The sequence below is a fragment of the Astatotilapia calliptera genome, chromosome 17 (genome assembly GCF_900246225.1).
Source record: "Astatotilapia calliptera chromosome 17, fAstCal1.2, whole genome shotgun sequence".
In the NCBI taxonomy this organism is placed as follows: Eukaryota; Metazoa; Chordata; class Actinopteri; order Cichliformes; family Cichlidae; genus Astatotilapia; species Astatotilapia calliptera.
Window position 1 is genome coordinate 10679064 of NC_039318.1, and position 15325 is coordinate 10694388.

At 40.8% G+C, this 15325-nt stretch overlaps 1 protein-coding gene across 1 annotated transcript; it reads left to right on the plus strand.

Annotated features, from left to right (window-relative positions):
• The first annotated feature begins 44 nt into the window (after positions 1-44).
• On the plus strand, positions 45-14062 carry cp (ceruloplasmin). The gene is made up of 24 exons (XM_026147082.1): positions 45-371; positions 2021-2265; positions 2360-2572; positions 2832-3005; positions 3147-3238; positions 4355-4517; positions 4609-4747; positions 4837-4976; positions 5998-6138; positions 6225-6269; positions 6371-6585; positions 7134-7284; positions 7436-7648; positions 9129-9333; positions 9877-10016; positions 10213-10341; positions 10562-10668; positions 10753-10808; positions 10907-10978; positions 12484-12575; positions 12683-12822; positions 12906-12962; positions 13700-13805; positions 13894-14062. Exons 1-24 carry the CDS (start codon positions 211-213, stop codon positions 13917-13919), a joined length of 3222 nt encoding a protein of 1073 aa, XP_026002867.1. The 5' UTR covers positions 45-210; the 3' UTR covers positions 13920-14062.
• The last annotated feature ends 1263 nt before the right edge of the window (positions 14063-15325 follow it).

A 15325-nucleotide genomic window follows, 5' to 3' on the forward strand; every position in this document is an offset into this window, starting at 1 on the left:
ACCTCAGCCTGCGAGTCATCTGACGCAGTATAAAGACACAGAGCTTTAAACGTCGCTGAGACACACTGGTTGACAAACATCCAAGACTTTTAATTCTCTGCGCCGTGGGTCTTTATCTTCAAGTTCTGCGAGAGTATTAATAATAATTCAAATAAAACCAAGAGTCATCATTATCATTATCACCACTGTCAGCTTTTATTTTGGACAAAAATGCTGAGGCTGGATTTAAGGGCTGTTTTGCTGTTGTTTTGTGTGGTAACATGTGTTTCCGGGATGAGACGAGAGTACTTTCTAAAGATAGAAGAGGTGTCGTGGAACTATGCTCCAACTGGGATGAACATCATCCAAAACCGCTCAATCCAGGACGATGAGTAAGTGCGCACGATACATTTTCCATTTTATCACAGAGTCATAAATCAATATGAAATAAAGAATCAAAATGGGTACAATTAACCCCCCCCCCCCCCCCCCCCCAACACGACATGTTAATATTTGCTTCAACAGCAATTGACAAACAGGAATGATCACATATGGTCAGCAGATACTAATATAAGAACACAGTTATAGCCTACTGAACGCATTGCACTGCATATGACAATATATAAGTTAATATGAAGACACTGTGATGAAAAAATGGCAACTATATATTTATAAATGTACTTCTTGGATAATTTGGTATCCTGGTGTTGCTCATGCTGAATCACTGTCATGGGTTATTGGTTCTTTACGTGTACCATCACAGTGTTGGTACACGTGCTTCATCTTGTAGTCACAGGACCAGACTTATCAGCATAAAATCAGTTTTTGGTGATAAAAAACTACTTATTATTTATTATAGAGGTGGAGCGTAAACTTTGCCCGGTGCTTTTGCAGCTGGCCTTTTGCACGTGTATTTGTAGGAGTTTTTCTTTATTTAATATTTAAACGAATCATGCAAAATTGATTCATTAAGTGTTATTCATTTGGAGCGAGAGGAAGGCTTGGAGCTGTTAGAGCAGTGTGAAAATTTTTAATCTGTCCCGTAACCCTTTCTTATTCCCAGAATCTCAGTTGTGCTCCTCTATGAAAACCTACTGGGCTTGTTACGAAATGATGAGAATCGAGCTGATCTGAACTTCACACGTATACAAAAGAGTTGTGTATACGTTGTTTTACTGTTAGCCAAGTTACTTTTTATAGTGAGCTGATAAGTTTGAAGTCTGACATTTTTACCCAATAAAACGTCTCTGCATGTCTTTCCTCGACAATCACTCTGTATTTTTTTTCTGTCTTTCTTTACTTCTCTATGTCACCGCTGTTATATCACATATTGAAATGTCTGTCGGGGAATGTATGAGTGTGTTGGATTAAATGGTAAATGGCCTGCATTTGTATAGCGCTTTTCTAGTCCATAGGACCCCAAAGATTAATGTCTACATCTTGCAATAGCCTACATAGCAGGCTTTTCATATGCATCTCTACGCACAGCCTCACACAGCGCGCGTAACGGTGTTACTCAACACGTTGTCATCCCGACGCGTTGGTACGTTATGCTGTGGGAGTGAGAACGGTCTCGTTACTCGATGCGCACAGTCACGCAGTTGAGCACTTACTAACAGTATCATCATTAGCACTCAATTGTGTTTTATGTTCTTCTACACATCATATATCTTATTACAGATTTCGGTGTATTTGGGAAGTGTTCGCCAAAGTGCAGCCTTTCTCTTGGATAAATCGCGCTCCAGTCTCATATATTTTATTTTATTCATATATATCAAAGCATAAGCATATATCAAACATATAGATTCTTTTCCAGCTTCCCCTCTCTTATCTCATTTGCGGTGCTATTTCAGGAAGAAAGATCCTGCGCATTTTTGCCATTGGGACCTTAACCTTTTAGTAAATCTGACCCATGATGTCATTTGCGGAAAAAAGAGTGTTAGAGACACTCAGTCTCTCTAGAAGCTTTACGTGTTTTAACTTACATAAGGACACATACACAAAACCACTCTCATGCATCTCTGCCTGAACCCCTCAACAGAGAAGCCTCCGTCTTTTTAAAGAGCGGTCCGCAGCGTATCGGCTCAACCTACAAGAAGGCTGTTTATAAGCAGTACAGCGACGCCACCTACAGGACAGAGTTGACAAAAGCAGAATGGCTGGGTTACCTCGGACCTCTGTTGATGGCTGAGGAGGGCGATACACTGATTGTCCACCTGAAGAACACAGCGTCCAGACCTTACAGCGCCCACCCACATGGTCTGAACTATACTAAAGGCAACGAGGGTGAGAAATGCACAAACGGACGTACTACTAGAGTGGAGTGGAAAGGTTAACACATGCGTGTGACTGTGACTGTGTTTGTGGGTTCACTCCTCAGGAGCACTCTACCCAGATGGCACGGGTCCAGAGCTGAAGCGAGATGATTCGGTACCTCCTGGTCAAACAGTGACCTATGAGTGGACCCTCGCAGAATCCCACAGCCCAACATCACATGACAGCAACTGCATGACCAGATTCTACCATTCCCACGTCAGCCCGCCAAAAGACATCAACTCAGGGCTGATAGGGCCCCTCATCGTCTGTAAGAGAGGTACATTTACTCCACTAAATTTACTTAAGTACAACTTTAATATATTTTATTTATAGTCCAGTGTCTTTCAGAGCCAAACATTCTACCTTTTACTCTTGTTAACATTATGTAACTATGTTTACATTATAGATTCATAATAGAACACAATAGACAGTTTTTAAAAACGTGTTTATTTTTATATTTATATCTATTTTTCATCCCCTTTTTCTTTTGTATTGTAAAGCACTGCCTGTCTTTCTAAATGTCCTCTCCTCTGCAGGAACTCTGGACTTACATGGCGATAGTTCAGCAGACTACCAGTATGCTCTGCTGTTCATGGTGTCAGATGAGAACTTCAGCTGGTACCTGGATGAAAACATCAGGACATACATCACAAATCCTGCCAGAAACCTGAAGGAGGACGAAGACTTCATTGAGAGCAACAAGATGCATGGTGAGAGGAAGCATCAGAATCAGAAAGACTTTATTTATCCCAATTAACATATCATGCTAACAATTAGCATATCACCAGCATGCACACTTACAAGCTTGCATTTGGATCCCTGCACCATTTTACCCTCGCTATGTATTACAGGTATTAATGGTTTGCTGTATGGTAATCTTCGTGGACTGAGCATGTGCCAAGGCAACAAGATCCAGTGGCATTTGTTTGCATTAGGCAATGAGGTAATCTATGTTATATTATCACATCTCTATTCTTAATATTACTGTTACAGAGAATATTTTCAAAATATTCAACTGAGCATTTAATCTAAACATTTAGTTCAATTTATAATGTTTACAAACATTTAGAAGAACAGGTTGGTTCTTTTAGGGGGTTCCAAAGTGGATCATTTGCCTCTATCTCACCCCGTTCCCTGCTCACACTGACCCTCCTCTTTCACTTTATACATGAATCTTCTCTGTTGTCTTCCTCTTTCTCTCCTGCCTTTCCTTCCTCTGCACATGTCCATAATATCTCCATCTCGTCTCTTGAACTTTGCCTCCAAACAGCTTAACCTGAGCTGTCCTTCTGATGAACTCATTTCTAATACGGTCCATTCTGGCCACTCCCCACAAAAATCTCAACACCTCCAGCTTGGCCTCCTGTCTTTTCATTAGTGCCACAGTCTCCAAACCATCCATCACAGCAGGTTTCACTACTATCTTGGAAACCTTCCCTTTCACTCTTGCTGCTATCCTTCTGTCACAAATCACCCTGGCACTCATCTCCAAGCACACTCCACCCTGTCTACACTCGCTTCTTCACCTTTCTTGTGTGCTGTCTGTTGTTTTGGATGGTTGGCTCCAGGTATTTAATTAAACTTGTCCATCTTCCCTCCCTCTACTCCTTGCATGTTCACCTTTCCACCAGCCTCACTCTCATTAACACACATGTTTCTGCTGACATTCCTCTTCTCTCCACCTCTCCAGGCTCTCTTCCACCTACTTTCAACTCTCAGGAGACAGTCTTTCAAAGACAGAAGGGGCTGTGGGCATTATCCTAATTGTTGCTAACTAAACCATGAGACACCTGCAAATACAGTCAGTCTCACAGCTTGTGCTTTCAAAGGTTCAGCTTTTTTAAGGATTTAAGTTTGCCTTGCTGAGACTGTTGCAGAAGTTTTCTACTGATAGTCTTTAATCAGATAAGGTTCAAGTTTAATAAAAATGTGAGCATGTGTTACTTTCTGTGGTACAGATTGCTTTCATTATTATTATTGCTAGTTTCAGAATTGCAAAAAGGATTTCTAGTACATTCACCTCCTTGTGTAACATTATTGAAATATTATTTATCTACAGGTGGACATGCATTCAGTCCATTTCCATGGTCAGATCCTGACCACTATGAACCATCATACAGACACAATCAGTCTTTTTCCTGCTTTGAGCACCACAGCGGAAATGGTAGCTGACAACCCAGGACACTGGCTGCTGGCATGTAGTGTCAATGACCATCTGATGGGTGAGATTATGAATTACAATTCAGGGAAGGATACATTTCTGCACACCGATTAATAATGTATTCAACATTGTTTTTTTGTGCTTTTGTCCAGCTGGAATGCAGGCTTTGTTTGAGATAAAGAAGTGCTTCCCCAATGTCCACAAGCCCCGGCCTTATGGAGAGCAGCGACAGTACTTCATTGCCGCTGAAGAAGAAGTTTGGGACTATGCTCCTACAGTGCCTACAGATGGGTTAGTTACTGTACAAACTGACAGGAATGTAGAGGACTGCTGGTCTGCAGAGATCTTTCTTAATTTGAACTTTGCTTTTGTGTGAGCAGTGCGGCAGAAACGTTTGTAACCCGAGGTCGAAACCGCATTGGAAGCCGCTATAAGAAGGTTCGCTATGTGGAGTACACTGACAACACCTTCATGACAAAGATGCTCCGCAGCCCAGAGGACCAGCACCTTGGAATTCTGGGTAATTCAAGCTTGCGTGGTTTTGGAAAGTTTGATGTTGCTAAAATCTGAAAACAACAACAACAAAAAAAAACAAACCCAAAACCCAGAAACGAAACCCACCCACACACACAGACACACACACACACACAGACACACACACACACACACACACGCACGCACGCACGCACGCACGCACACGCACACACACACACACACACACAACAGAGCTTCTCTGGAACAAGTAATGAAATCATTTTTTGATTTTAATAAAGTGAGACAATAATTAGAGCAGCCAAGTGCCAATGTTAAAAATAAAAACACAAAACAATCCAGTTGTTTCTTAATTAGTAATTACCGTGGCTCGGTGCTGTCATTGATCAGTAAGTTACGGCCTCGCTTTATTTAATCAGTTTGACAGTTCGCTCTAAGCAAAGATTACATCAAATTTCAGAGTTCATTCATACTGTAGCGTTCCCATATGTTCTCAAGAACCAGACGTTTTGATCTCAGTTTGTCCGTTTATTCGGTAACACAGGCAACTTCGGGGAGAGTGCTCTCGTACAACACCTCACTTCTGCCCCGCACAGTCACACAACAACATGGACCCCCCCTCCCCTTCCTGCACACATTAACTCCCTTTTTTCCTGCAGCACAACCAAACATGTATCTTAAAGAAATAACAACAGTGTCAACCTGTCACTGTAAAATAACATTTAACCATCGTTACAATACCTTTCGAGCTATTGCGTTTGCAGACAGAATGACACAAGCGCACAAACGCTAACAAAACCACAACTGCCTCAGTTAATTACAGGTTTTTTGAATGAATTGCTTGCCAGAAATAGAGTTATTGCAATTCAAAAGCACAGCAGAGTTGTGGAACATTTCCAAAAACTGCCTTAACTCATATTTGAACAAACTCATTTGGTTTAGTGTCTTAAACCATGTTGATAATCCCTCTAATTTTATGAGCTGTTATTATTAAAAACTATATTGCACCCTTACAGCATCTTATGCACGTTGCACGTTAATGTTTCCAGGTCCTGTGTTGAAGGCTGAAGAGAAAGACACTATCAGGGTGGTGTTCAAGAACAAAGCCAGTCGGCCTTACACAATACAACCTCATGGAGTACAGTACAGCGTGGAACAGGATGGCACACTGTATCACAATGAGTTGGAAGGTTAATGCATGTACATTCATAAGTAATGCTATCAGTGTTAATATCTGTTTCATCCATCTGAACTCCTCTTCTTTTCCTCTCTTCAGAGTCTTATACAGATAAGAAACTGCGGGAGCTGAAGAGGCTGCCAAGTAAGTGGAAGTCTGCAGTTGGAGTACCATTTAGCATTTTGTTGATGCTGTTATTATTGCTAATGAGAATTCGCCATTTCTCTGTGGAAATGCGTGAGTAGGGGTGGTGACTCCTCCCCCTGCTGCTCTGGTCAGACCTGGGATGGTGCACATCTATGAGTGGATGGTGCCTGTAGGTGCTGGACCCGTAGAAGGGGAGGCTGACTGTCTGACCTATCTGTACTACTCTGCTGTGGACCCTGTTAAAGACACCAGCTCTGGACTGGTGGGGCCACTTCTCATTTGTCGACCTAAATCGCTGAAGAAGGGAGTACAGGTGAGAGGAAAGACAAAAAAAACCCAGCAAGTCAACATATTGTGTGGTTCAGGTTACAGAGCAAGTTACATCCTCCTGAATTTGGTATTATAAAGGTAGATATATTTGGAATAAAATGATTCACACCAGGCTGTGCAGTGGACATATAAATGTTTTTTAAACTCAAATAGAATTATCAGTAAATTACACAGAAAATATTGATGACACAGGACTCGTTCTGCTGGCCTGAAACACGTGTCTTGTGTTAGACTGAAAAAATGTTGCAGTTTTTTATAACAAAAAGAATGAATCTTCCTGACATCCTGATATTCCTGACAGTGGCATCCAAAGAGGCGGATCGTCTTAAAATCAATAAAATGTGCTTTTGGCTTTAGTCATCGACTATCCACGGCTCCTGTCTCCAGCCTGGAAAATCTCTTCCTAACCTGAGTGTTCAGTCCCACTCTAACATCACAGAAAAGAAAAAAAAACAATGTTTTGTGGCCTTACTGGATTAATGAAGCAAAATCTGACACATCACCTCTTCACCTCTCTCTCTTTTCATGCAGAAAAACTATAATAAAGAGTTTCACCTCATGGCCACTGTATTTGATGAGAACCTGAGCTGGTATCTTGATGACAACATTAGGACTTTCACTACTGCTCCCAACACTGTCAACAAGGAGGACGAGGGCTTCATCGAGAGCAACAAAATGCATGGTGGGTACAGTGTGAAGTTTCATTTTAGTCACCATGTAATAGTTAAATTGGGGACAGCTATTATTATCAACTAATGTCCCTTTACTGGCTCAGCAATTCACCATAACGTACCTAATCTCTGTGTGTAATATTTCTGTGAATTTCTTTTTAGCCATCAATGGGTTCGTGTATAACAATCTCCCAGGGCTGACCATGTGTAAGGGCGATAAAGTATCATGGCACCTGTCAGGACTGGGGTCAGAGACAGACATCATCAGTCTCTACTTCCAGGGCAACCGTTTCATCTATGAGCAGAACAGACGGGACACCATCAGCGTATTCCCTCACATCTCACACACTGTCACTATGGAGCCGGACAGCATGGGTATGGAGCTTTGAACCCTTATTTATGTTGTTCTGTTTAGTTACACTTTAGGTGTGGCCCATGCATACAAAAAAGTAAAAGCCCAAAGTTCAAGTTCAAATGAAATATAGAGGAAGATGGGTTGAATTGATTTATTGGCAGCTGCAGCAGCTGCCAATAGGAAACTTACATTAATCATTTGAAAATGATTGACACTACTCTCTCTTTTATTTTAAACAGAATGGCATCACAACAAAACAGATTAAACGTAATTAAAAATGTCCGACTATCTGCTGGTCTGACCTAGCAGACACATGGATTTACCTAGATGGGTGATGTCAAAGATGCACCCTGTGGGCCAGAACTGGTCTAATCAAAGGTCCACTGGATACTTTTTGAAATAAATAAATAAAATATAAATAAAACTGAATTGAATTGAAGTTGCCATGACAGCGGTGTTAAGAACCATTGAAGTGGACATGAAACACTAAATGTATTAAGGTCAATTTATCCCATGAGTGCCATGTCTGTGAAGCTGGGTTTAATAAATAAGTGCTTGAAGTTACAGTTTCTAGAGCATGTGTAGCGCCGTTTTGTCCGAGTAAAGAATGTGACGTCACTGGGTTGGTCTAGTTGGCTGTTGCTATCAGTCTTACATTAATTTATTAGCTAACTACAGCAGCGACAGAACTGATAATTCAGTGGAAAACAAGACTAAAACTAAAAATCAGTCGAATGACCTTCATGCAATTTAACCCCCAGTTCTACTGAGGTTCTGTCTTTTCCCAAGCAAATGCAAACAGTTTACAACATATCATATTACTATGTGTGCATCATGCCATGAATAGAAGTAGGTTTCCTACCGAAGCATGATTAGGAATCTTAACATCCATCAGCATGAGTCACTCTGATACATAAGCCTGAATCATTGCTGAATTTACATTTACAGCCTTCTTACTCAAAGACATTACCCTGAGGAAATGTGCTTAAGTCAGGGAGCTATGCTGGTGCATTTCTTTGATTTGTGACAGATTAGCATACACATATCCATTGATGGCTGCACACAAACATGCACACATTGATTTGTGACAGTAGGTTGCAGTTCTTAGTAGACTGACTCAGGGCACAAAAGCTAAAAGGTACTGTTGAAATGTTACATATTTTTAAGGCATCACAGACTGTTCATCATTTGTTTTGTTGGATAGTTCAGTAAATGGGAATGATTTCAGTAAACATGAAATACAATTACCCTTACTATGACCTTGGCCATTAAATCTTCAAGAAGTGTTGAGTGAGAAGACTTGAGAGCTAATTCCAAAAAAAGGACAAGTGTCATGATTTGGTGCATTGCAGACTGAGCTAGGAAGGTAAAAGAAAGTGTTAAGAAAAAACAACATTTGGACAAAACAACAAAACCAGAGAATTTAGTCAAAAGAGCACATTTGTAAATCCAACAGTCACATTGTGTGTTACCGTATCTGCGTGTGTGTATGTGTTTTAGGTCAGTTTGAGGTGGTGTCTGCTACAGTGAACCATTACCGTAATGGGATGAGGGCCAACTACACGGTAGAGAAGTGCAGCATACTTCATCGTCAGAGTGAGATGATGTTACATTCAAAAACCTACTACATCGCTGCCATGGAAATAGACTGGGACTACGCTCCAAACCGCACCTGGGAGGTGGAGATGTTCCGCGGCATGGAGAGGTATCAGCTGTAGGGCATGAGCCTGAGAGCTGCCGTGGAAACAAATACAGTATACCAGCAGCACATATATGTAACTCTTGTGCGTCTACCTTTATACAGTATACATTATGTGTTTATTTTATGAAGCTTATGAAACATCACAGAAAACAATAACAAATTTAGTAAAGTTTAGGGAAAAAAGTGTCCCATTGTTACATGAGAATGCTCATTACTCTAAACATGCAGACTCTGAGTATCTTAATGCCTTTTATGGTAATAAACTGCTTTTGGACATTACAATAGGAACACAAAAATAACAGTGACCAACCAAACAGATGTCAGTATTATATTATAAAGTTTATTCTGTATATAGCAGAGCACTATACTATTTTTAGTATATGAAACTGTCGTAGATTGTGGTAGGAGCGCTGAGAAAGAATTAAATAGTAATGCTGGCAAATCGAGTTTTCTTTGGTTGCCTCTTATATAACAGTGAAAACTTGTTATAGTGGAACTGCAGCTGTTTTAGTAAATCAAAATGTGTTGGTGACTCTCTCGCTGCAGTCCTGCCCCCGTCTTTCTGGACAAGCAGGGTGGATTCATAGGCTCTCGTTACAAGAAGGTCGTCTACCGACAGTTCACCAGTGACAAGTTTACCAAACAGGTCGAAAGAACCGCTGACATGGAGCATCTCGGCATTATGGGTGAGTATATTGAAGAGACCACTGACACATACTGTACAAATTCATATTTTTCCATAAAGTTTTTGAAGCTCTGACGAGAATATATTGTTGGTGCAGTAAAAGCCACTGATTGTGCTACATATTGTAAATAACACATGATTAATCGTGCAACGTCTTAAGCTCCAGTTGGTACTTAAAACATTTGCCTTCTCTTTAGGTCCAATGATTCACGCTAATGTTGGAGACAAAGTTAAGGTGGTTTTCAAGAACATGGCAACCAGACCTTATTCCATTCATGCACACGGAGTCAAAACAGAAAACCCCAGCGTCCACCAAACCCAACCAGGTACAGAAATGCCTAGAAATAATAGAAGCGGATGGAACAAAGGGACACAATCAATAAACAATTTCAGTCACTGTGGAACTTTTTTATGACTTCAGCAGAATAAATGTGTTTTTTTGAGAACATAGAAAGGGCATACAGTATTCCCTCTCTAATGGATCATGCCATGTTCTTAATGTATAAATGGTGTCCAAAACATTGAAAACTACAATGTGTTTCTCAGGTGAAATTCACACCTACTACTGGTATGTCAACAAGAACACTGGACCAACAACAGAGCAAGAGGAGTGCTCTGTGTCAGCGTACTACTCTACTGTTGATGTTGCAAAGGTACGATGATGTAGGCAAGATCAAACACAGCACAGGCAACAACAAGTACTCACAGACTTACATGTTGTCCCCCTGCCCCTCCAGGACCTTTACAGCGGACTGATTGGTCCATTAGTCGTCTGCCGCCGTAGTTGGGGCAGGTGAGTATCTACATGTTCTGCTTGATGTACAGCACAGCACACATTCTGTTTATGCAGTACCACATAATAAAGTATGATAAAATATTTGCGTCTTCCAGGACTTTAGGACTGAAGAAGGAAGTGGAAGAGTTTGCACTGCTTTTCCTGGTTTTTGACGAGAATGAGAGTTGGTAAGTAGCAGATAGATTCCCTTTGAAACCTCTGCTTCCTCTATTCAGCAGGCAATACATGCTAAAATGACACAAATTTGAAGTAAAAGGATCCAACCCAATTTCTTAATTCCAATTCAAAATTACATAATCCTCCTTAAATTCACATGCTTGCAAACTCACGGAGGGTAAATCAGATGGAATGGGTGCAGCTGAGTTATGAGAGACAGGTGACATCAATCAGGAGAAGACACTTGAAAGTAAAACACAAAGCAAGGTAACTACAAAAGCAGAGTGGGACATGAACACCATAACTGAAACACGTGAAGACTGACACATGAATCAACAGAACAAAGGTTAATACAGCCATTTTTTTTTTTTTTTTGCCTTAGCTGGCTCGACAAAACCTAAAATTCCAGTAAGAGATAACAAGTATTATGATGGTGGTCATCAGCTTACCCTGTTAAGCAGTGATTTCCGCTTCAGGCTCTGTATGCACTCTGCGCATTTAAAGGGGCGTTTCACAAGCCACGTGACTTCTCAAAGGAGTCCACACAAAACGATTCCCAGGAGTGTCCCCTCCTGATAACTAGAGATGTTATCAGGTGATAAAATGCTGATAACATTACAATAAATTACAAATTTATGGAGATTGATTGTGCAGAAAAAACATCGCTCTTTAAAGAAAAAAAAAAAACTTTACCCTGCACAGAGCTGTAAAATAAACATTTAAATTCAAGTTAACTATTTTATCACCGATTGAGCCTCTGTTTGTTTGTTAATAAGTAATCATAAGAAGTATATCAGTATGATAAGTAATTATTAGTTAATTATTATTAATTATTATTAGTTTCTTTTTTATGAAACAGAAAACTCTGACTTTAAACTCAACACAGCTCACTAAGCCATTAATCTCACTTTGTAGGACAGTCCTCAGGAGGACAGTGACTACTACTGCAAATTCATGAACCAAACCCCAAAAAACAAAAAGAATGAAACCCACTCCTAGAAAATCACAAGGTGATGGGGCGACCGTAGTTTATGTGGTTGGGAAGCTCATCTGTAACCGGAAGGTTGCCGGTTCAAACCCCCAGCTCTCTCTGTCCTGGTCGTTGTGTCCTTGAGCAAGACACTGTACCTTACCGCCTACTGGTGTTGGCCAGAGGGGCCGATGGCGCGATATGGCAGCCTCACATCTATCAGTCTGCCCCAGGGCAGCTGTGGCTACAACTGTGGTTTGCCTGCACCAGTGTGTGAATGTGAGAGTGAATGAATAGTGGCATTGTAAAGCGCTTTGGGTGCCCATATAAATGCAATCCATTATTAAAGAAAAAACAGAGCCTCAGTCACAAAAGAGGAAATAAAAACATCGATCCAACACTAAATACGCAAACAGAATTCTAAAACAGAAGCAGAGATCCACTCTGAGGACCAGGACAGCAGGATATGATGTTTAGCTGAATTTTCCTGCAGCGCCGCCTGAAACAGGAAGGGCTGTATATTTATGACTGCTGCTTAAACTACAGGTATCTGGATGAAAACATCAGAGCGCAGATCAGGAACCCTCGCCCAAATTTAAAGGATGATGAAGACTTTATAGAGAGCAACAAAATGCACGGTGAGACAAGCAGACACGTACAAAAGGATTTTTGAACGTTTTTGTTTTTTCATCTACACATAAAAATATATATTTTTTCTTTACAATGTGTGCATGTTTGTGTGCAGCCATCAATGGATATGTGTATGCTAACCTGAATGGTCTGAACATGGAGGTGGGCGATAAGGTGTACTGGTACCTAATGGGAATGGGCAATGAAGTGGACATACACACAGCACACTGGCATGGCCATAGTGTGGAATATAAGGTATATAGAAATGATTCAAAAATACCCTCTCACACAATCACACAGTATATAAACGCAGTTCACAAATGCTCTTTTCTCTGCAGCTGGGTGGAGGTGCTCACCGTGCTGATGTGTATGAGCTGTTTCCAGCCACCTTTCAGGTGAGATTTCAAAGGAATGGCTTCTTTTAAGAGCTGAGTCTTTCCTCTTTGACGTTAAGGTCTGGTGTGTTTCACTTTAACACTAGCATGAAGGTGGATGACTTTAATTGCATGTGGTCAACCATCCAAAGGAAGAGAGAAGAGAGGTTATGAAGAGAGTGCAAGCAGGGAGGAGTGGGCGGAGATGAGTGAAAGTTAGAGAGACACGGCTGAAATGCACTAAATATACACATAAGGTAACAAGGAAATGGCACACAGGATGGAGACACAGCTGAACCTAATTAGACAAGGCAACGGGGAAGCAAAACCAGATATGTGAAACATGGAAACACAAGACCTACACAATAAAACAGGAAACTGGGGAACATGACACAGGAGTGAAGAATAGGCAGACGAGAGACATGTTGGACCGGGGAAACATGGATAAACAACAAGGAGGAGAAACAAGACACAACACACATAAGCACAAACACAGAATGGGGGCAAAGACATGAGGGGAGCCTAAATGTACAACGGTAAACATGGTGGTAATCCTGAGGTTATTCTAAGAATAATAAACCATCACACAACAAGTCATAAAAACACAAGAGACACAAAAAGCTGGGTCAAAAGCACCCAGAACCATGACAACCACCTTAAAACACAAATTCTAAGCAATTTATCCAACAGAATTAGGAAATTGAACTCTAATTGTTCTGCTATTGAGTCATGTGATTTTCTATCTACTTTCTTTTCAGACAGTAAAGATGCGTCCTCAGTATCCTGGTACCTGGCTGCTCCACTGTCACGTCACAGACCACATTAAAGCTGGCATGGAAGCCATGTACACTGTTACTGAAAAACGTAAGGAACCAGTCTGAGCAGAAAAAATTCAGGCAAATAAAAACGAGGATGCTGTGTTGGTGATAACTTGTTTGTTTGTCTTTGACAGCAAAGAAGAGTGGAATCTTTGGCTGAAGGAAAAGTGAGAGACGAGTAAAAGGACGATGTCAGTGCCTCAGTTTACTAAATGCCTCCGTTAATGATGCATAGCAGAAACTTAACATGGAATCAAGCATTACCAACAGTTATTGTATAATAAAATGTCTTTTTTATAATCATTTTTGCTCAGTAACCTTTCTAAAGACTGCCAGACTGTAGTGAAAAAATAATTAAAAAATAAATTTAAAATCAAAGTTACTGTGTTTGGGTCTCAGTATCAGTACCAGGGGACACTGTGGCCTTACAGTTCACATTTATGGAGCCATCAGTCACAGTTGTCAAGATTGTCTGTTTGTGTGTGTGTGTGTGTGTGTGTGTGTGTAGTCTTTCCTTTTTAAGTATATGATTTGGTAATTGTGTTTGACAAAAAAAATATCTGATTTGATGAGATTATCAATTCGATTCGATTCAATTCAATTTTATTTATATAGCGCCAAATCACAACAAAAGTCGCCTCAAGGCGCTTCATAGATACAGAGAAAAACCCAACAATCATATGACCCCCTATGAGCAAGCACTTTGGCGACAGTGGGAAGGAAAAACTCCCTTTTAACAGGAAGAAACCTCCGGCAGAACCAGGCTCAGGGAGGGGCGGAGCCATCTGCTGTGACTGGTTGGGGTGAGAGAAGGAAGACAGGATTAAGACATGCTGTGGAAGAGAGACAGAGGTTAATAACAGATATGATTCAATGCAGAGAGGTCTATTAACACATAGTGAGTGAGAAAGGTGACTGGAAAGGAAAAACTCAATGCATCATGGGAATCCCCCGCAGCCTATGTCTATTGCAGCATAACTAAGGGAGGATTCAGGGTCACCTGGTCCAGCCCTAACTATATGCTTTAGCAACAAGGAAAGTTTTAAGCCTAATCTTAAAAGTAGAGATAGTGTCTGTCTCCCGAATCCAAACTGGAAGCTGGTTCCACAGAAGAGGGGCCTGAAAACTGAAGGCTCTGCCTCCCATTCTACTTTTAAATACTCTAGGAACAACAAGTAGGCTTGCAGAGCGAGAGCGAAGTGCTCTAATAGGGTGATATGGTACTACAAAGTCATTAAGATAAGATGGGGCCTGATTATTTAAGACCTTGTATGTGAGGAGCAGGATTTTGAATTCAATTCTGGATTTAACAGGAAGCCAATGAAGGGAAGCCAAAACAGGAGAAATATGCTGTCTCTTTCTAGTCCCTGTCAGTACTCTTGCTGCAGCATTTTGGATTAGCTGAAGGCTTTTCAGCGAGTTTTTTGGACATCCTGATAATAATGAATTACAGTCGTCCAGTCTGGAAGTAATAAATGCATGAACTAGTTTTTCAGCGTCACTCTGAGACAGGATATTTCTAATTTTAGAGATGTTGCACAAATGGAAGAACGCAGTCTTACATAT